The sequence below is a fragment of the Manduca sexta genome, chromosome 26 (assembly GCF_014839805.1).
Source record: "Manduca sexta isolate Smith_Timp_Sample1 chromosome 26, JHU_Msex_v1.0, whole genome shotgun sequence".
In the NCBI taxonomy this organism is placed as follows: Eukaryota; Metazoa; Arthropoda; class Insecta; order Lepidoptera; family Sphingidae; genus Manduca; species Manduca sexta.
The window spans coordinates 3446153-3467612 of record NC_051140.1 but is presented as its reverse complement, the minus strand read 5'-3'; the positions used below and the strand labels follow the sequence as shown (position 1 = coordinate 3467612).

Below are 21460 nucleotides of genomic sequence, written 5' to 3'. Positions count from 1 at the left end.
GTATTTTAAAATTATGCTCCATTTCATAGTCACTCATGCAAACCTTGTTCTGTGTGACACAGATAACACAATATTTATTATAACTTATAGCCTAAAGTATGTTCGCCGAACATTATTTAAAATAGATTTTGCTTGGAACCAGTACCGCTTGCGGACTTGTAGTTTCAAAGCCAATCAAAAACATCTTACGTGATACTATTTAGCTGTGACTGGTTATTAGATTTTTTGTTTTTATTTAAATCACTTATTAAAACATAATAAACACAAAATATAACTATATATTTAGGAAACAATTTTAATCTAATGGGAACTAATCTTTAACCACGATCTACAATAAAAACACAGTCAGTCACAACGGGATTTTTTTTCTGTTTCTAGAAACGAAACCGCATATAAAGGCGAAACGGAACGCTGAAGTTGTGTTGAAATACTCGACGGTCTATCCGTTCAGAGTGCGAGCGAAGACTTTGATTTGCGTCTACTGCTGCGACGAGCACGAGGATCCGAGCAAGTTCCGACAGCACGTTGACGAACAACATGCTAGTTTTAATGTTTCTACAGCTTTTGCTCATGTTAGGACTGGCAAAGAGTACCTAAAGGTCGATTGTATCGACCTTAGATGTAGGATCTGTTCCGAGTCCGCCGATACTATTGAAGATATGGCCCGACATATTAAGAGTTTTCACAAAAGTGCACATATTTTGCAATTAAATTTGGCCTACGACATTGCTTTACAACCGTACAGATTGGAAAAGGACAAGTGGTATTGTTACTTGTGTAGCATGAAACTGCCATCTTTACATAAATTGTGTCGGCACACGACCTCGCATTTTCTGGAATATACTTGCGATGCTTGTGGGCGACGGTATTTGACTATGGAGGCTTTAAAATATCATATTAAGTGTAGTCACACGGGTCAATATATGTGTAGGAAATGTTGGACTAACTTCCCGACATCCGATAAAAAACGAGAGCATACGAAAATGTCAAAACCATGTTGGCCATTTGCCTGTATTTACTGTGGAGAGAGATTTCTTTCTTGGGAACAAAAGAGAAAGCATCTGGTAGACACTCATGATTGTCCAGAAACTACCTACACCTGTCCAGAATGCATGAAAATATTTACTGCGAGGAAGCTATTTTATAATCATTATAAACTTACTCATACGGATGACAGTTTTATTTGCACGTGCTGTGGACTTAAGTTCGAATCTAAGAAACGATTGGAAGACCATAGGCTTGGGCACACGGGGGAAAAGCATTTTAAGTGTCCTGTTTGTGCTAAATCATTTATGAGAAACAAAAGTCTAACCCAACATATGTGGATACACAGCGAGACAAAACGTTTCGTCTGCCTCCTGTGCGAGAAACAGTTCGCTCAGAAAGTCAGCCTTAAATGTCACATGCGATCCCATCATCCAGAAGTGAATTTAGAAATATAGTTATTCTACAAATAAATTAAGTAACGTCCTGTAAAAACTAATTAGAATTCATCTCATTCGGCTATTGGTATGACACTGACCATTTTCTTTTTTGTTTTTAGGGTCTACACTGCGAATACGTGGACGTAGTGACAGTGAGACTGAACATAAAAAGAAAATTATCCTTGTATACCAGACGCCACAGAGGCGAAATGCCGAGCTTATATTGAGATTTTCTACCGCTTACCCATTCAAAACTAGATTTAGTCAAATTTTATGCGCGTATTGCCACGGAGAGTTTAATGCTCTTTCTGATCTCAGGTACCACATGAAGGGCGAACACGTGAATTCGGATTTCCGTAACGTTTTCTATAGAATTAAAGACAACTTGATCAAAGTTGATATAACTGATCTCAAATGTAAAATTTGTTCACAAGACATTCAAGATGTAGATTCATTGATGACTCATTTATTCAGGGAGCACGAGAAACCAGTCAAATTTAATGCCAGATATGGCGTGTTACCATATAAGCAAAACTCTGACGGTAATTGGTTATGTGTGTACTGTACTAGAACTTTCACTGAATTTGTTCCTTTCAAACGTCATATAGGAACGCATTTTATGAATTTTTCCTGCGATAAATGCGGTACCATGTTTGTATCAGATCATGCTCTGCGCGATCACCGTCGTCAAGTCAAATGTTTTAGAACTGCTTATAAACCTCGTAACGGGAAAGTAATGAAGCCACGCACCAATGCGGAAATAATTCTTCAATGTTCTACCGCTTGTCCATTCAGAACTTGGAAAACGAATTTTAACTGTGTTTTTTGTCGGCTTCAGACTAGCGACCCTAATTCTCTTAGAGTTCACATGGCCACACGTCACGTCAACTATGACGTACAGGCGGCATTTTACAAAAAACTTGGCAAAGACTTTCTTAATATTGATATTACTGATCTCCAATGTAAGCTCTGTTTTATGCCTGTAGAACAATTTGACGCGTTGACTTACCATCTGAAAAATGACCACCAACAGCCGATCAATTTAGACGCTCAAATAGGTGTGTTACCTTTTAGACTGAACGATGGCTCGATGTGGAAATGTACCATATGTCCTAATGAATTTAAGGATTTCATGTCGCTAAAGAAACACACAGCGGAACATTTCCAAAACTACGTTTGTGATACATGCGGGGAGGGCTTCATTACCGAGTCTGCGATGATAGCACACACGAAAGTACCCCATGAAAACAAATACAACTGTAGTCGATGTGTCGCAACTTTCTCCACTTTGGATGAAAGAAACATTCATGTCAAGACGCAGCACACGTCGATGCCGTACATGTGTGTTTACTGTAAAGATAAACCACGATTTGCGAATTGGGAATTAAGAAAAAAACATTTAATGGAAGTCCACAATTATAAGACGGGTGCGGATAAGTACGAATGTACTTCATGTCAGAAGTCCTTTAAGACTAGATCTGGGAAATACAACCATATGGCACGGACGCACAGAATTAAAAAGGACACGGAGCTCAACTACCCGTGCCCCAGTTGTCCAAAAGCGTTCACGACGAAACTTTTCTTGGACAAACATATGGCTAAAAAGCATTTTGATGTCTAAATTTTAAGGTATAGGAAATTTGCTAAGACTAAACGTGAATATATTGGCGTAAAAAAGGTCAATATGAGTCATATGTGATAATAATGACAGTTCTTTTCTTTTTTTAGGGTCCAGAAAGAAAAGTGACGTATTACGCGAGACAGAAAATAAACCAAAAAAGAGACTGTTTGAACGTTCCGTAAATCAAAATCCTCAAAGGCAAAACGCCGTATTATTATTGAAACACTCGACAGCGTTTCCTTTTAAGACGCGATTTAATAGAATCATTTGTTCGTACTGCCACGACGAGTTCGAACCTATGGCTTCGTTAAGGGAGCACATGAAGGCGGAACATCCCAACGCAGATTTCAACAGCGCTTTTTATAAAGTAGTGGATGGATTGAAAATAGACATAACTGACCTGAAGTGTACGATTTGTTCGGAGGTCATCCCTGACGTTGATACCTTTATGACACATATATCACGGGATCACGCAGTACCTGTGAACTTTGAAGTGCCCTTTGGAGTATTGCCGTATCGCCAAGGCCCATCTGGATTGTGGATGTGTGTTGAGTGTGACAAGTCCTTTCAAGAGTTTTCCCAAATCAATGGACATTTACGAAGTCACGTTAGAATTTTTACATGCGAAAAATGTGGGGCAACTTTTCTGTCAGAACATGGCTTGAGACAACACGAAAGGAATTTCAAGTGTTACAAACTCACATACAAGCCTCGTTACGGAAAAGCGTTAAAACATCGCAGCAATACTGAAATCATTTTGCAATGCTCCACGGCCTGTCCGTTTAGAACTTGGGGGCAGAACTTCAACTGTGTATTGTGTAGAGTGCAGTCTAATGATCCTAACGGTCTGAGAACACACATGGCAGCGAGGCATGCTAACTTTAATATACAACATGTCTTCAGCAGAAAGTTACGAAAAGAATTTTTAAAAGTTGACATCACCGATCTCCAATGCAAACTTTGTTTTATGCCAATAGATACTTTAGATGATTTGTTAACACATCTGAAAAATGATCACAAACAGCCAATTAACGCTGACGTTCAGCCCGGTGTGCTCCCGTTTAAGCTCAATGACGGATCTAGTTGGAAATGCGCCATTTGTAAAATACAATTCACTGACTTTATTTCTTTGAAGAAACACACCGCCGAGCACTTCCAGAATTATGTTTGTGATACTTGCGGAGAGGGTTTTATTACTGAGTCGGCTCTGATTGCTCATACCAAGATTCCTCATGATAACAAGTATACATGCAGCCGCTGTGTCGCTACATTCAGTACGCTTGAAGAGAGAAACATCCACATAAAAACTCAACACACAACTCTGCCTTACATGTGTGTTTACTGCAAGGAAAAGCCACGCTTTGCGACGTGGGAGCTGAGGAAGCGACATTTGATGGAATTTCATAATTACAAGCCTGGAGCAGAAATGTATGAGTGTACCACGTGTCATATGACGTTTAAAACCCGCTCGCAGAAATACCACCACAATGTTAAAGCTCATCGCACAAAAAAAGAGTCTGAGTACAGTTATCAGTGCGGCAGTTGTTCTAGGGCATTCGCGTCGAAATTATCACTCGATAAGCATATTGCCAAAAAACACTTTCATGTATAGCAGGAATAAGTGTTTTTATAGTTTGCTTCCTGACTTAAATAGATACTGATAGCTTAAAAAAAACTTTACTAGAATTAGTAGGAGTGTTACATTTGCTTTTGGTGAGTTCTAAAATTTGGTACTTCTTAAAAATTCACAAACATAACGGTTTATCGTTTATTTATTTGCCAAAGAAAATGAAAGGCTTGAACTTCGACCAGGAAACGTACATTTGTAATGATGTCAATTGTAATGGACATCTGAATTATTCATAATGAGTTATAAATTAAATGCAGCACGGTTGTACTTGCGTATTTTTGGAAAATTGTAGTCATAGGGGCTGTTTCACAAGTATCAAGTAAATTTTATTTGACTGTTATCGTATTAGCCAGCTTATGCAGATAATATCCACTTTATTACTATTTAGTTGGTAGCCTAGATTAGAGTGTTAATTTTGTATTTGGCCATTTTAAAAAATATGTGGTGAGTAGTTCACTCAGAAGTAATGAAACAGGCCCCTAACGTGTTTTAGCAACAAGTTAGCAAATAGACATCTGTAAGACATTTGTTTTCCTTTTTTTTGTAATACATTTAATATAATCAAATACTGGTCTCAAGAAAGCTTTACAATGTCATTAGATTGATTGGCGGGTAACAAAATTTTAGTAATCAAATTAAGTGTGTTAGAGTAAGTCACGAGTGTCATAATTGAAAGAAACAAGAGCTGATCAAGGAGAAAGAAATTAAAATACTTATGTATAATAAATAAACATTCCAAGTAAAAAATACATTTAAATTAACAACAAAATTCTTCGTCGTTAAAAATTATGTGATTAACGTGATGTCATAAATACAACTGGATAAGTGCTAATTTAGCTTACCACCTAGACTCGATAGAGTGAATTGATCTTGCTGTAAAAATTTCAATAGCTCTACCCTTAAAAATAGGAAAATTATGTCTGGCATTTCAGCCTTCGTAAAAATTTATTGAGAACTGATGATTCATTAATCATTACCCTACGCTGCTTCGCCTTAGTCGGATGTTATAAAATGAAACAGATTTTCGGTCTTATCGCTAGAATTCAATGTAAATTTTGTGTACCTACGTACATACATTTACTGAGGCTGCGGTATAAAGAGTGCAGTGCATTTATACAAGTTTTGAATATAACTTATTATTTTTTATATTGTAACAAGTGCTATTTATTTGTATTCACTAGTTCAGCCACATGCACAGTCTCATTGTAACGCAAAAGTAAACTGTATGCTTAGTTTAGACTAGCGAGTTGCAGACGCGTTTCCATTTGTGGCAATATTTCAAAACTTCAACCACAAATTTGCATTTGCAAAATTTGCAGGACTCGGTTTGCCGTGGTCTTTATATGGTAAAAATTGCATGCAAAAGTCTATTTTTGCAAGGTTTCTTGCTGATCTAAACATCACTAAATGATGATTCTGGCGTTATTTACCTAATGTGATCGATGTAACTCCATTACTAGGGTTTATTTATTTTAATCGCTTAATGTGTGTTGAATGGATATATGTAGTGTGTTAATTTTATGATGTACCAAGGTATCTTGTCCTCATGTCGGCCACATTATTGGTCTGATATTTATTATAACGCTATTATCTGTATGTGTGTTGGAACAAACGTAAAAAATGATGTGTTAAGTAATTAGTTTGTGCTGTTATGAGTAGGCTCGTGTACCTATTTAATTTATTGTATAATAAGCTGTATAATAAAACGTGATTCAGTAATGCAGTTTCTTATTTTTTTTTATATATTTTCCTATTCCACACCTATATAGGGTTGGCCAAAATCTTTATACACATGTTGCACCACCGATCTGTCTTAGTTTTACAACCGACCGTATGTATGCCTGACATCAACCTTCTCTGAGGATTCCTGTCCCAGGTAAATAGTACTATTACATATAAGGCCCAAATTTATATATTTTTTTTTTCATTGACAAAGTAGACGCACCTAAAGCAGATATCACCCCTTTTAACATATTTTTCATTATAATGTTAATTTATAAAGAACATAGATAATTTTACGAGGAGATAATAACGGTTTATTCACATTTAGAGGTTACGTAGCATTTAATGTCATAGATTAGAATGTTTGTTAGAATTAAGTAATCACAGAAAATGCTTAATGGATTTCTACAAAGTTCGGCACATGCATAGATAGGACTTCTCTTGGATTGATACATAGGCCACTTTTTATTCCGAAAAAGTAAGTACTTTGCCCTTGGAAAGGTCTTACACGTAGCTGTGAACAATACCTACTTATTTATATGACATGCAATTTTGCTCCTAAAATAGATGTTTACTAAAATTCTATAGTAAACAGGTCAAAAGTTTTTAACTTAGTCGTACCAGAATTAAAGAGGTTTTGATATGATTCTATTAAAAAAGTTGAGAACTGCTCTTTCAAACACGTCCTAGAATCGTGTTGTTAAATGAGCATCTGATACAGGAAACTATTTTAACCTAAGATCGAACGGATTACGGTGCGTTCGGGTAAGATCGGATACGGGGTAAGATCGTATAACGAAAAAATACCACGAATCTATGGTTATTTTTTAGTTTAAATTATGTAGGCGGCTACGCTGTCTCTTTTTGCCCCACCATCCCACAGTTGATGCTACGACCAAGAACGGGTGCGCTATGTGCATTTAAACAAAAAAGGTGGATTTCGCTCTTCGTAACATTTTTGAGACTTCTGTTTGATTTTGTGGACCTTATCATACTATTAGAAGCGTTATTAGAACGGAGTCCGAACTTACCCCGCGAAGGTCTGACCTTTTCTAAGAATTTTAAATTTCTATACAGATATTATCATCTATTTTTAAGCTTAGAGAGAATTGGAAGATGATTAAATTATTACATAAAGTAGCATTAATAATAACCAGTTTCATGTATAAAATGCCGGTATCGCTTAAATATTTTATGAGAAAAAAAATGTTTCCGAGACTCCTCGCAACATACCGAAAAACCGTCCGAAATTAGCCGAACGCACTCTACTCCAAATATATACTTTTTATTGGAGTGATTTTCACATTCAATTTGTATTACATACCGGCAAATACTTAGGGGCGACGATTCCTAACGGAGTCGCGGGGCGTAACGTTTTGTATTAGGCGGCGCGACCCGCATGAATTCAAATATATGGGGGTGTATAATTGACTTTATGGAGACGGGATTTTACACTTGTTTGCTTGAATGCTGCGTTATTGGTGGCGGAGTGACTAGTATCGATATGGTCGTTTATCGTGGATGTGCACGCAACGATAATTCCCTGGTATTGCAGAAATAGGAAGTTCAAATTTTTTGTTATTCATGTTGCAACTTACGACAGGTAGGCTCCAATCGCGCCAACCTAAAACTAGTCGGTTTGGCTGAGTATCCCCTTCCCGTGTGTGCAACAGCGATGTCCGTCGCGTGCTACGCTACACGCTAACGGATCCGCCGCTGGCATAGCGGCGGGCACCGCCTCTCTTCATCCTTCGCGTCTTTATAAACGAATTGATAGATTGTCATATGATTGTATTGGTGCGTGCTATTATGGGGCTGCTGCAAGCACCGTCGCTCTATGAACGGAAAAAAAGGTCCGAAGCGCTGCCAGACTCCATACTACGCGCGACGCATAGCTCCCCGCGTCTAAGTAAACAACGTCTAGCCATAGACTTTCAGTGTAAAACGAGAAATTGGGGAAGAAAGTGCAAGATGCGAATTGATAATGCTTTTCTATTTTTAGGAGAACGGCGTTTAACAACTGATGAGAATATTAAAATCGAGACAAATACAGTGCCGTTGAGAAAAGAAAAATACAAAAGAAGTGCACGTGCGGAAGCTAGGATTATCACTAAGAAAAACGCCGCGGCCATATTGGAATGTTGGACGATGTGTCCTTTCAGATGGAAAAAGAACCGATTCAAATGTGCGTATTGCGAGGAAAATTTTACAGATTCTGAGTCACTTAGGGCACATGTAAAGCTGTGTGGGACGCAGCACACCATTAAGGACATTTACAGCAAATTTAAAGAAATGCCGTTAATCAATATAGACGTGGTTGGAAGTGTTTGCGTGTTCTGTTCCGCTCCGTACACTGACATAAAGCAAATGCGAGATCACGTTATACAACATGGGTTTGATTTCGAAAGCAACCATCCTGATGGCGTCCTTCCCTTCTACTTAGATAAGGAATGGAAATGTGTCATATGTAAACAGCAGTTCAACAATTTTCTAAAACTTTATGAGCATATGAATATACATTACCAGCATTATATATGTGCAACATGTGGCAAAGGTTACATGACAGCACCGAGGTTAAGGAAGCACTCTGAAGTTCATATAAGCGGTTCCTTCCCCTGCAATGAGTGTGGAAAAATATTTACTATGAGAGTCGCGAGAGATTCACATAAAGCAACGGCGCATGCGAAGGGACCGCGGTACGAATGTCCTCACTGCAGTATGCGCTTTAAAGGATATTACGACAGAATGGAGCACCTCAAAGAAGCTCACAGACAGAGCGAAGTATCTTATCGTTGTGTTCATTGCGACCTATCTTTTAAGACGAGTGGCAAGCGGGCCGCACACGTGTCATCGGTACATTTTCCTCCAGAATACGACTTTGTTTGCATATACTGTGAGAGGCTATTTAAGACAAGCTATGACCTAAAGAGACACATGGTAAGGCATTCGGGGGAAAAAAACTTTCATTGCCAAATTTGTAGGAAGGCATTTTGTAGAAAAAGAGCGTTGGTAACGCATCTTAAGAGTCACGAGGAGTAATACTTTAATACCAGTTGCGGTGCAATAGCAGTTGTATCAACCTCGGACCTCATTCTGGATGTTGGTTGGTGCTCGGCCAATTTTTCCTCGCTCAATTTAAGTTGGAAGTATGATGTTACAGTATTATATTTTGTAATAAAATGTCATAATGTAAATATATTTTCTTTTTTTCGTATATAAGCATCCCTCATACTCACTTTTTTGGACGCTATTTTTTCAATTCTTCGCTTGACTTTTTCAAGGGTCTATTTTAGACGTATCTAAAATAGTACCTGACATTTAAACTGTGATGACTATGCAACCACGGAAAAATTATATAAATACCATGAATTTTTATAGAACATCAACCTCTTGGAAATTCAGTTTTCACAAAATTCTGTGACTGTCCGGAAACAATACTAAAACTATATAGAATTTTGAATTATAAAGCATTGCAGGGAGTATAGGGAGCATTGCTGTATTTTAGAAATACAAAGTGCTGCATAATATTGCACTGAATTCGACCCCTTAATCCGATAGTTCCAACATTATGCGGCATTTTGCCCAGTGTCGACAGATATATAAGACAGTGCTACCTATGGGGAGTCTTGCATACAAGGACTTAATTGACTCTTACAAGAGTACCACAGCATGTGTGGTCTAGGTTTTCAAGACTTAAATATACAGTAACTCAGGATATTTTTTTCTTTTTAGGTTCCGCCGTCGAGGCGGAGTTAGGCATTAAACGCGGTAGGAAGTTAAAAGAAGTAGTGACAGCGCGGCAGATGCGCAGGCGACGTCGTGCGAACAACGAGCTGCCTGAAGAATCTGATAAACGCATTGCCAAAACAATGATGCGTCGCAACGCTATGACGATTCTAGAATGCTCTACGGCCTGGGCCTTTAGATGGTTCCACGGCGCATTTTACTGTTCTTACTGTGAATCTAAACACGTAGATATACATCCATTCCGTGAACACGTCCGTCTAAATCATTTAAACCAACCGCCCACAAAAAAAGTTTTCTCTAAACTAACAGAAAATAACATGGTTAAAATAGATGTTGCTGACCTTAGTTGTAGATTTTGCAATCGCATTTTAAGCGGAATAGGACCTTTAAAAGAACATTTAATAATTCATAACAGGACACTTAATACCGATTATAGCGACGGAGTGCTACCTTTCAAGTTAGACGATGATGGTTTTTATTGCCAGATGTGTTTCACTTACTTTCATAATTTTGCTCGCATCAACGAACACATGAATAGTCATTATAAGAATTACATTTGCGATACATGCGGCAAAGCGTTCATATCTAAGTCTCGGTTTAGGAAACACGTACAATCGCACGAGAAGGGCAGCTTCCCTTGCGGTTCTTGTGACGAAGTGCTAGAGACGCGTGCTGCTAGAATGTTCCACAGAATGCGAGTGCATCGCAAAGGCATTCGATACACGTGTCCTCGATGCACAGAAGTATTCACATCGTATCACACTAGAGTACGACACTTGGTAGATGTTCACGGCCAACAGAAGATCGAATATGGTTGTGATGTTTGTGGCAAAACCTTCGAAACGAGCTCTAAGCGGGCAGGACACTTTCGTATCGCTCATACAACGGAAAAACGACATGAATGTCTTCAATGTTCGTCATACTTCGGAACCAAATCAAAACTTGCTAGACATATGAAGTCGCACAGCGTAAATTGATAAGTTTTATTTATTTTTAGGAATAAATGAAGATTTGAAGAAACCAGGAGAAGGCGCTGTTAGAGTCGTATGGAAGCGTAAAAAAGGCGTTTTGATTGAGGATAAGGCTAACGCCGCAATGATTCTGCAATATTCTAATGCCGTTGCGTTCAGATGGCAAAGAGGAAAATTTATGTGTGCTTATTGTCCACAGATATGCGTTAACGTTGTTGCAGTTCGTTCACATTCAGCGGTACACAATAACAAACTCGACATATTTGAAAAACCAGAAGTGCGAAATACATTTCCATTAAGAGTTGACATAAGCAATTTAGCCTGCGAAATTTGCCATCAAGGTGTACAGAGTATCGATTGTTTTAAAACTCATTTGGCGCAAGCGCATTTGCATAAAGTGAACCCAAAGTATACAGACGGGGTGATACCATTTGTACTGACTGAAAAAGATTTTAAATGTGTGCACTGCGGTGCACAATTCGAGGGCTTCATGAAACTGTTCATTCACATGAACAGCCATTACCAAAGCTTTATTTGTCATATATGCGGGAAAGGGTACTCGGCGAAACACAAGTTGCGCGCTCACAGAGAGAGTCACGAGTTGGGTGAGTTCCAGTGTACTAGGTGCGACATGGTGCTGCCTAGCCGGCCCGCCAAGAACAGACACGTGGCGGCGGTGCACGCGCGCAAGGAGAAGTACAGATGCCCTTTATGCGATATGTATTTTGACTCGTACCACTCTAGAGTGAGTCATTTAGATAAGATTCACGGGCAGAAAGCTGAGTACAAATGCAGCTTGTGTCCGGCGGTATTCGGTACAGCTAACTTAAGATATTCGCACATAAAACTTGCTCATATGAAGAAGAAAAAGAAAAATTAAGAAACTTCAAAAGGTTCTTGAAGAAGTATTAGGGCTACAAGGCTTCTCGGGATATTTCTATCAACATTAAGCCTAGCTGTACTTTACAATACCCTCATACCTTTGAGACATCATTCTAAAACTCCTAAAGCGAGTTTTTCTTTCAAACAGCGAAATAAATAATTATTAATGTATTTGTTCATATGTCAAACCAGTGTTATTATCACTTACCTAGTTTTTTTATTCTGACAATACCTTATTGTATTAGTGTTAAGTGTATCTAATTATAAGACATCTGTTTACGTTTGTATTATTACTCCCTATGTTTTGAATTATAAGATTAAGTAATAACTAAGAGGAGTTTTATTAATGCGTTTTATTAAATCGAGGATCTATGCATAATTAATTGTAATGATGTTTAGCAGGCTTCATTCAGTTAAGGGTTTATTCCCAAATATTTACATAATAAAATAATATTGTCGAGACGTAAATCGGATAAACAGGCGTAATATATTTTGAAGCGTAGTTTTGTCTTAGAGGTATGTTGTATACCGACTCCACAAATAGTAATATCTGGAAAGAAGTTGAATCTAAAAAAATCGCAAATTATTGTTCAATTTCAAAAGTTCTTTTTCTTTTTAGGCTCCGTGCAACCGACATTATTGTGCCGATTCAAGAAAAAATACAAGGACCACAGGCAAAATGCGGCTATTATCATACAGAATTCAAACGCATGCCCTTTTAGGTGGACCCCAGGGAAATACAAATGCGCGTATTGTGACCTCACTTTTGGCGACTGCCACGGGGTTCGGTTACACTGGTCAGACCATCCGAACAAAATAGAGTTCCTTAAATATGCTCGGGGTTACTACAAAACAAAGGTTGAGGTCACGAACCTAAAATGTGAACTTTGTATGCAGAGTATGTCCAATTTGGAAACGCTGGGCGATCACCTGATAGAGTTTCATGATAAGCCTATCAAAAAAGATTGTGGGTTAGGTCTCACACCATTCGTGATTAAGGACGACTCGTATATTTGTGGGTACTGTAATGATAGTTTCGTAGTGTTCAGCGCTTTAAATGTCCACATGAACACGCACAATCCGAACTTCATCTGCTCGACCTGTGGCAAAGTGTTTGCTACTTTACAAAATTTAAAATCGCACGTGGTGAAGCACGATGTTAATTGGGATCTCAAATGTGGTAAATGTGACGAAATTTTCGCGACGAAAGATTTGAAACACGCCCATAACATGTCGAAACATGCCGTGTCGCATCCATACAAATGTCCATATTGTAACGAAACCTTTAAAAATTACAACCATAGACGATTGCATTTGGAGAGAAATCATGATAAGAAGGTGGAATACCGTTGTTCTCTATGCCCTGCAGTGTTTGCAATGAGCGATCGAAGAAGGAAACACGTCCGTGACGTTCATATTAAACAGAAGACCTTCCTCTGTAGTTATTGTTCCCAAAAATTCGTAACAGCAGATAGTATGCGTAAACATTTGCAAACTCATACCTCAGAAAGAGACTACCGTTGTGAAGCTTGTAGCAAGAGTTATAAAAAGTATGAAAGTCTTAAACATCACATGAAAATCCACAGTAACAAGTTTGTGTGCGAAGTTTGTGATGAAGATTTCTCTCAAAGGATCGCTCTTGTATCCCATTTGAAAAGTCAGCATCCTGATGTGAAAAAGTAGACTTTAATGTAAAATGTTTAATACGAATGAAACTTTATGTCCATGCGTTCCTTTAATCATGTTACTAGTACCTTAAAATGCCAAATTATTTAAAAACATAATAAATTGTTTCGCAGTGGTTTTCGCTTTATGTTTTAAGTACCGATTTTTGCTTTGAGGTTTGTTGATGCATACATTGTTTCTTAATAAAGTTTTTACCGTGGCATACGTACTGTTCACAACTCTAGTCCCCCCGATTTTTAAACTGTAGGTACATACATCTGAATTTGTGGTTATGCATACGTCCTAACATAAAATTTGTTCCTGAAGGTAATTAATTTATTATTCCGAAACATATTTGCATAAATTGTATTTTATATTCGTATAAATACATTTGTTTTAGTAAGTATAACAATACATGAAACTCTTACACGGTATCTGCTCAGGAGTTAGATAAACAGAACAGAATGGAAGATAACACCTATGCTATTTTTTTTTATAAATAATATTTACTCAATATTTTTATAGTTTTTTTTTTCGGAAATTTGACGTACCTTTTCATAGAATAGTTAATATTAAATTTAACAAAGGTTTTTTTAATAATCTATTGAAAAGCACTCGCATAGAAGGTAAATTTGAACGTATGAACAATAATAGAAATTGTGAATTTCCCTGGGTGTATACCCAGTAATCCATATTTACACTTGTTTTACATTAAAGCTATATGCAAACACTATTACTTTGTGCTCTTCTGATAATTCATAGATGTTATTTAATTTAAACGGGCTACGAAAATAAATATAACGAAAAACAACGAATGCCAACTCAGCCCTGGGCATGGGCACTGGCCGAGCCGGTATAAGTCGTTTTTCTTGCATACATGACCAGCCACCAGCGTTCACGCACACATGCGTTTGTCGTTTGTGGTAGTGTACCTATCGCAGATCAAATGTATGAAGGTTTCTCGTCCATTTGCTCATGTGCCAGCGGGAAAGCAAGAGTTTTGTTATAACACTGTCATCAGCTATCGATTCCTAACATAAATATAAAGGTCCATTTTTTAAATAAATCATCTGCCACAGCACTTTGGGTGTTTACTTCAAAATTAGAAATAGTATCTAAGGATATGATGATGTTCGTATAGCTGTTCGAAAAGTCTTGTTTTAACTCATCTTAATGTTAATTATAAGATATTACATGACTACGTACTTGTAAGAATAAATTTAAATGGAAATTGTCCTGAAGACCCTATATCGGATGTTTTTCTCTTTTTAGGAAAAAAAGAAGAAGCAAAAATAAAGAGCAAAATGGACATTGCAAGACCAGATTTCCCGTACTACCTCGTAACGACACAGCGGGAAGGAGAAGAAAAGAGAGCTGCATTTAGGAATAATATAACCACTATACTAGAATCGTGTACAGCATACCCTTTCAAATACAGAAAGGGTGCATACATGTGTTTTTTCTGTAAAAGCAATTTCTTAGAACCGGAAGAGCTGCGGCATCATACTATGTCGCAGCACTCAGATCTAAAACAAATGAAACCTCGGAAATACGAACCGATCAAAATGGATTTTGGGTTTACCCGATGCAAAATTTGCGACGTTGAAATTAATGATTACTCTTCCTTGAAGGTTCATCTTACAGTGGAGCACGGTAAAGAAATCGACTCGAGCCACGGAGAAAGCGTGCTGCCTTATAAATTAAACAAGAACGAACATCGCTGCCAGATTTGTGGAAAGCGGTACGAGATGTTCCTCAGTTTACACAAGCATATGAATGAACACTACGACCACTTCATATGCGAGACGTGTGGGAAACGTTTCGCAACGTCGCAGAGGATGGTAAATCACGCTCGCACTCACGAAACAGGCAATTTCCCTTGTAAGCGTTGCGGACTCAATTTTCAGACTTATTCATCGAGATACGCTCACATAGCAAAAGTTCACAGATCAAACAATAGATATAAATGCCCAATTTGTGATGAGAAATTTTCATCTTATAAACATAGGTTGAAACATTTGAGCACCATACACGGAGAACAGACAGCTGTATTCCCGTGTCCGTCGTGTCCCAGAGTGTTCGACCTCTGCAGTCGAAGGACGGCGCATATACGATTCCAACACTTGCAAGAACGAAAACACGTGTGTGCCGTCTGCGGGATGAAATTCTTCACTAACTATGAACTACAAGAGCATTGCATCAAGCATGGTGGAGAGAGGATCTATCAGTGTGATGTCTGTAAGAAAGCGTACGCGAGGTTGAAAACACTAAGGGAACACATGCGGATACATAATAATGATAGGAGATTCGTGTGTCCCGAGTGTAAACAGTCGTTTATACAGAATTGCAGTTTGAAGCAACATATAAGGGTGCATCATCCTGGTCTATTGAAGCAACTCGAAGAGCTCAAATCAAGGACATAATGATTTACGTATATTGACTGGTTACTGACGACAAGTTTTGACCGTGGCAATGAGTTGCTTATTGAAGGAAATGATGACAAAAAAACTATTTAAGAAAATTCTAGCCGCGTACGAGAGGCGATTGCTACGGAATGTATACTGATCACAAAATATGTTTAAATGCAACCTACGTTTGCTGAAACTAAACATTGGTAAAAATTGCATTTAAAATGGGACGTCAACATAATTAAATTACTTGATCTATCTTCGACTCTGAAGTCAAAAGAAAGAATTTGTAGAGCGCTTTCAGATTAGTCTCGCGACAAAGTATATCCATATATGTATATTATGCATAAAGACATGCGCACAAGCAACAAGCACAAGGTTTTTTTACTTTAACGTTGTTTGCGTTTTGTCAATACTTAGGATTTACAAGCCGCGCTGCTAATTTAAGGGCGCCCATAGAAACAGTTCCATCGTTATTCTAAGAACATGAAACTATAAAAATATGATAAAGTTGTAATGTATTTGATGTTTTATGAATAGGTAAATGAACTAAGGTAATAAGTATGGCTGCCGCGTAGGTCCCGCTACGGTCAGGACCGAATATATAAGCTAATGGCTGAAGATATAACAATGAGGTCCTCTTAATTGTGGGTTTCGTGGCTCGAGTTCAAAGGGGCGCAAAGTTTTTTAAATCATTTTTGTTGAACTGCCTATTTTTTAAAGGTTATGTTTCGTTTGATACTGTGCTACTCTTAGAATCAGATTAAACAGATACTTGTATTCTTATAGTAAAATCGTTAATTTTTTTGCACAGATATTAATAACTTTGTTATTATTGATCTATATAATAACTGTCAATCTAACGTCTGAATGATATTCCAATTTAATATTCAATTACTCAGTCCACTTTACAAGGGGAGAATTAAATATATCATGGTAAATATAATGTCATAGATAAAATATCTGCTCATCAGCATTAAACCAATTAAGTCAAAATGCAAATTTCAAAGGTTGTGGACGAGATAGTGGTTATGGACGCTTGGAATGCCTCTCCTCGGCTTCCTAGTAAGTGTTTATAGCACGCCCTCTTCAATCGCATGTGGAAATTTATCTCAGAGCCAGTCCAGAGGCCACGGTCGCCTGCTAAGTAGGATTTAAATACTTCTTTAAATTTTGTTAACTATTTAATTCGTGTTCGGTTTTTAATTAACGTGTCAAAACACAACTCGAACCAAGCAACACTTGCATCGCCGATAAGTTTGATACTATAAGTTCCTTCACATAAACTGTGACTGTAAATGTTGGTGGTTGCTACGTGATATTTAGTGTGTTTGGTCTATTATATTTTTCAACCTTCAAACTACGAAGTGCGACCTAGACTCCAGCGATCAAATAAATTGCCTAAATACTGAAATGTTACTTTTCGATAAGGTTAAAATAAAATACTTCCAACTAAGTAAAATGTATACATTTAGTAGATGATATATCATAATAAATAAAACATAATTAAAAGGACTATAACTGTTTTATTTTCCTTTATTGTTGGTCTCATATTTCAAGTAGGTGAAAGTTCAGGAACAAAGGAACGTTCTTTTTTTAAACATTGATTTTACATGGTGGATACATTATGGTTATATTTAGCGTTTTTAACATTTATTTGTGTGGCAATTAAGTCAAAACTAAAATAGTATTTAGTACTTATAACAAAAACTTAAATTACTTATTTACGTACAGACAACAATTTGAATCAAATCTAGTTAACAAATAAGCAAAAGAACAAGACCATAAAAAAAGCTAGCGAAATGCAACAATTGTGAACGTCCGTCCGATCCTAAGCAAAATGCAAGCCAAAATGTATCGCCAACACAGTGGTTCGCGGGCCACCCAGTTCAGTTACGCGTCCTTTTTCTTTCTTTTTTTTGCACGACTGACCACGTCACCTTGCTCAATTTATATTATAATGGTACCTATATATTGCTACACACAAAATTATGATGAGACAAAGAACTTAATGTATTTTCAATCTAATGACATAAACATTATAGGCTCATAACCTCATGCATACGCAACGTACAATATACATTGACGCTTTATCAACGTCATATTATTTAACCTTCTGTACCTTATTTTACTTTAATAAATGAAATAACATTATTTATTCATCACGCAGGCAAACATAGTTACGCTTATGATAAGTCAAGGTACATGAGAATATTTAATTATTACTTAACTAGCTTCCGCCCGCAGCTTCGCCCGCGTGGATTTCGGGTTTCAAAAATGGAGAAGGTGCTCAATTTGTCGGGATGTTTTTTTAATTTATGGTGGTATGCAGGTGGTCCGATTGTCCGGTCAGGGTCTGATGATGGGATCCTGGTGAAATCGAAGGAACTTTTAACCATTAAGGTTGCACACGAAATGACGGAAGCTTAAAAATGGAGTAACTTCTCCGGTTTTCCCAACATTTTCCATCACTGCTATGCTCCTATTAATTGTAGCGTGATGAAAAGTATACTATAACCAGCTCAGGAGTATGAAAAATAATTGTACCAAGTTAAGTTAAAATCCGTCGAGTAGTTTTTGTTTCTGTAACGGTTATACAGACAGACAGACAAAAATTTTACTAATTGCATTTTTGGCATCAGTATCGATCCCTAATCACCCCCAGTTATTTTTGGAAATATACTTCATGTACAGAATTGACCTCTCTACAGATTTATTATAAGTATAGATATGCAAAAGTAGCTCAAAAATTGTCCATAACGAAAACATGCATTTTAAAGTAAAACAAAAGAAATAATATCGTGAAGCCAACCAAATAACTAATGATATATTAAATTTTGTGACTGTTCAATTTAGTCGGGTCCGCGATATCACTTTTGTTGAGTTTCAGAACGCGACATTACATTATTATATACTGTGCTCCAACGCACACTGCTTTGATGTTAGGAACACACCTACATTGCTTAGACAACAGTGAACTTTTATACAATAGCAATAAAGCTCAAATTGACTCTACGTATTAGTTAGAAAACGTTTGTATGGGAAATAGAAAAATGCTGTTTTGAGGATTTTCCCGGCAATTATCCGAATTTTTCTCACCTTTTAAACCTTCCCTAGACCTCCACGAATAATTCAAGACCAAGATAAGATAAATCCGTTCAGCCGTTCTCGAGTTTTAGCGAGACTAACGAACAGCAATTCATTTTTATATATATAGATTAAAGCCGCTTATATAATCAAAGACATTTTACTTCTTAGCAAGTCCTCACCACGTTCTTTCTGATTGCAGTGTAGAAATTGTAAGATCCGTTGATTCCCGATATAAATTAAATAACTTTTTTATTTGAGAGAAACCTGCCTGTGGATTGTGGATTGATTGACAACATTATTTTACTAATCACCGAAGTTGTGTTGACAATATCAAACCGCTTCCTATTGTTATTGGGATCATACCACTGATGAAATATGACAACATTTAAGGACATTCACTGCATGGAAAAACTCTTTTAGCTATTAAGTGACTGTCGCTGTGAACATTATCAAACGACAAAACACCTTCGTTAGGTACTATAATTAGTTTTGTAAAACTGTCGGATGAACAGCGGTTCTTATGCCAAGTTTTTTTCATTTTAGGTCAAGAAGAAGAATGTAATGACACGCGCACTCAAACGGTTTCGAAACTCGGTGAAGACATCAAGAAGAGAAACGATGATATAAAGGCTAGAAAACGGCATGCTGCCATTTTATTGGAATTCTCGAGAATATGTCCATTCAGGTGGACTAAAAACTTGTATGTTTGTTTCTACTGTGAACAAAGTTACTCCGATCCGTCCTGTCTTAGAGAACACAACCGATCACAGCATGGTTTGGTAAAAGGATTGCAGATAAAACACGCACTATCTAAATTAAAGAAATATGAATTAATAAAAGTAGATGTCACTAATGTTGATTGTAATATTTGTAATGAAACTATCGTAGATCTGAATAGTCTTAAAGTCCATTTGATAAAAAACCACAAAAAGAACATTGACCTAGAAGTTGGTGACGGCGTTCTTCCCTTCAAAGTGACATTAAAGGATTTTCGATGCGCAATCTGTAACGAGAAGTACGATGAATTCAAAACTCTGAACCAACACATGAACGTGCATTTCCAAAATTTCATATGCGAACAGTGCGGCACTGGTTTCATAACTCCGGAAAGACTGAGGACCCACGGTTTTTCACATGAAACGGGATCTTTCCCTTGCGATGGATGCAACAAAGTGTTTCGCTCTACTAATGCTAAGAACGAACACTACGCAACAGTGCATTTGAAGGTGAAGCGACATCGCTGTCCGCATTGTACTGAGACGTTCAGAAACTATTTCCAAAGAAACAAACACATATCATTAATCCACGGTTTGAAATTAAAAGAGTTCAAATGCACCATGTGTCCGAGGGTGTTTAATTTAAGCGGGAAGCTTGGAGTTCACGTGCGTACAGTTCACTTGAAGTTGAAAAGGCACGCGTGTGATATTTGTGACTGGAAGTTTTATTCCAAATCAGAGTTGAAAGACCACATGATCAGGCACGGAGGGGAGAGGAAATATCAGTGCAGTATCTGCAAGAAAGCATATGCTAGGAAATACACTTTACGGGAACACATGAGGATCCATGACAATGATAGAAGATTTGTATGCACAGTGTGCGGCCGAAGCTTTGTTCAGAACTGCAGTCTAAAGCATCACACCAAGATACATCATCCTCAAGTTGGTCAAGGAATGAAAATTTATATATGATATTTTAAACTGTCGATTTGCTCAATGTCATCGATTCTACAAAATTTTGGGTTATACAAAGTATAATATTTTGTTTCGAATATGGCTAAAGCTTCTTTTCACCATGAAACTTTAATACTTTGACATCCATTAACTACATTTCTTGTACTTCTCCTGATTGACATGAATTCGGTGATCTTCCTTGTATGTGATATTTATAACAATATTTTCTTTGGATTTGGTTTTTGATGAGACGTCTAGTAATTAATTTTCAAGACCTTGAAGTGAAATTTCATAAAGTTGTAATAAGTTAAGGTTTTTTGTAATAAATAACAGACTGTCAAAATATGATTTATTAATTTGAAATAACGCGGTCCCTATTTATACTAACAATTTAACATATCGACTGCTAATACAACATTGTTATTTATAAATCAATATTCCCGGCATACTTATTATGCGTTTTACTTCACCTTTTACTTTACTATTAACATCTGCAAGGATGTTGCAATATATCACCTTATTTGAAAAGTGCACCTAACCTCGTTAAACGATTTTAAAACATATTTAAGGCAAACCATTGTTTAATATATTTATAAACTGGTTGTGGTCACAGGCACTATTTACTAAGAC

General features: G+C 37.2%; 1 protein-coding gene across 12 annotated transcripts in view; it reads left to right on the top strand.

Moving 5' to 3' along the window:
- LOC115450047 (gastrula zinc finger protein XlCGF57.1) overlaps window positions 1-21460 on the top strand; it is a 67546-nt gene that overhangs the window by 37962 nt on the left and 8124 nt on the right. The window contains exons 5-6 of one of the 12 annotated variants that reach the window (XM_030177983.2): window positions 1544-3053; window positions 3153-3385. The exons of 4 other annotated variants lie outside the window; for them this stretch is intronic. In XM_030177983.2, the coding sequence (XP_030033843.2) occupies window positions 1544-3045 (1502 nt within the window). In that variant the 3' untranslated portion in view covers window positions 3046-3053; window positions 3153-3385. 7 more of the 12 variants (XM_037443604.1, XM_030177984.2, XM_030177993.2 and 4 more) reach the window with 7 other exon arrangements.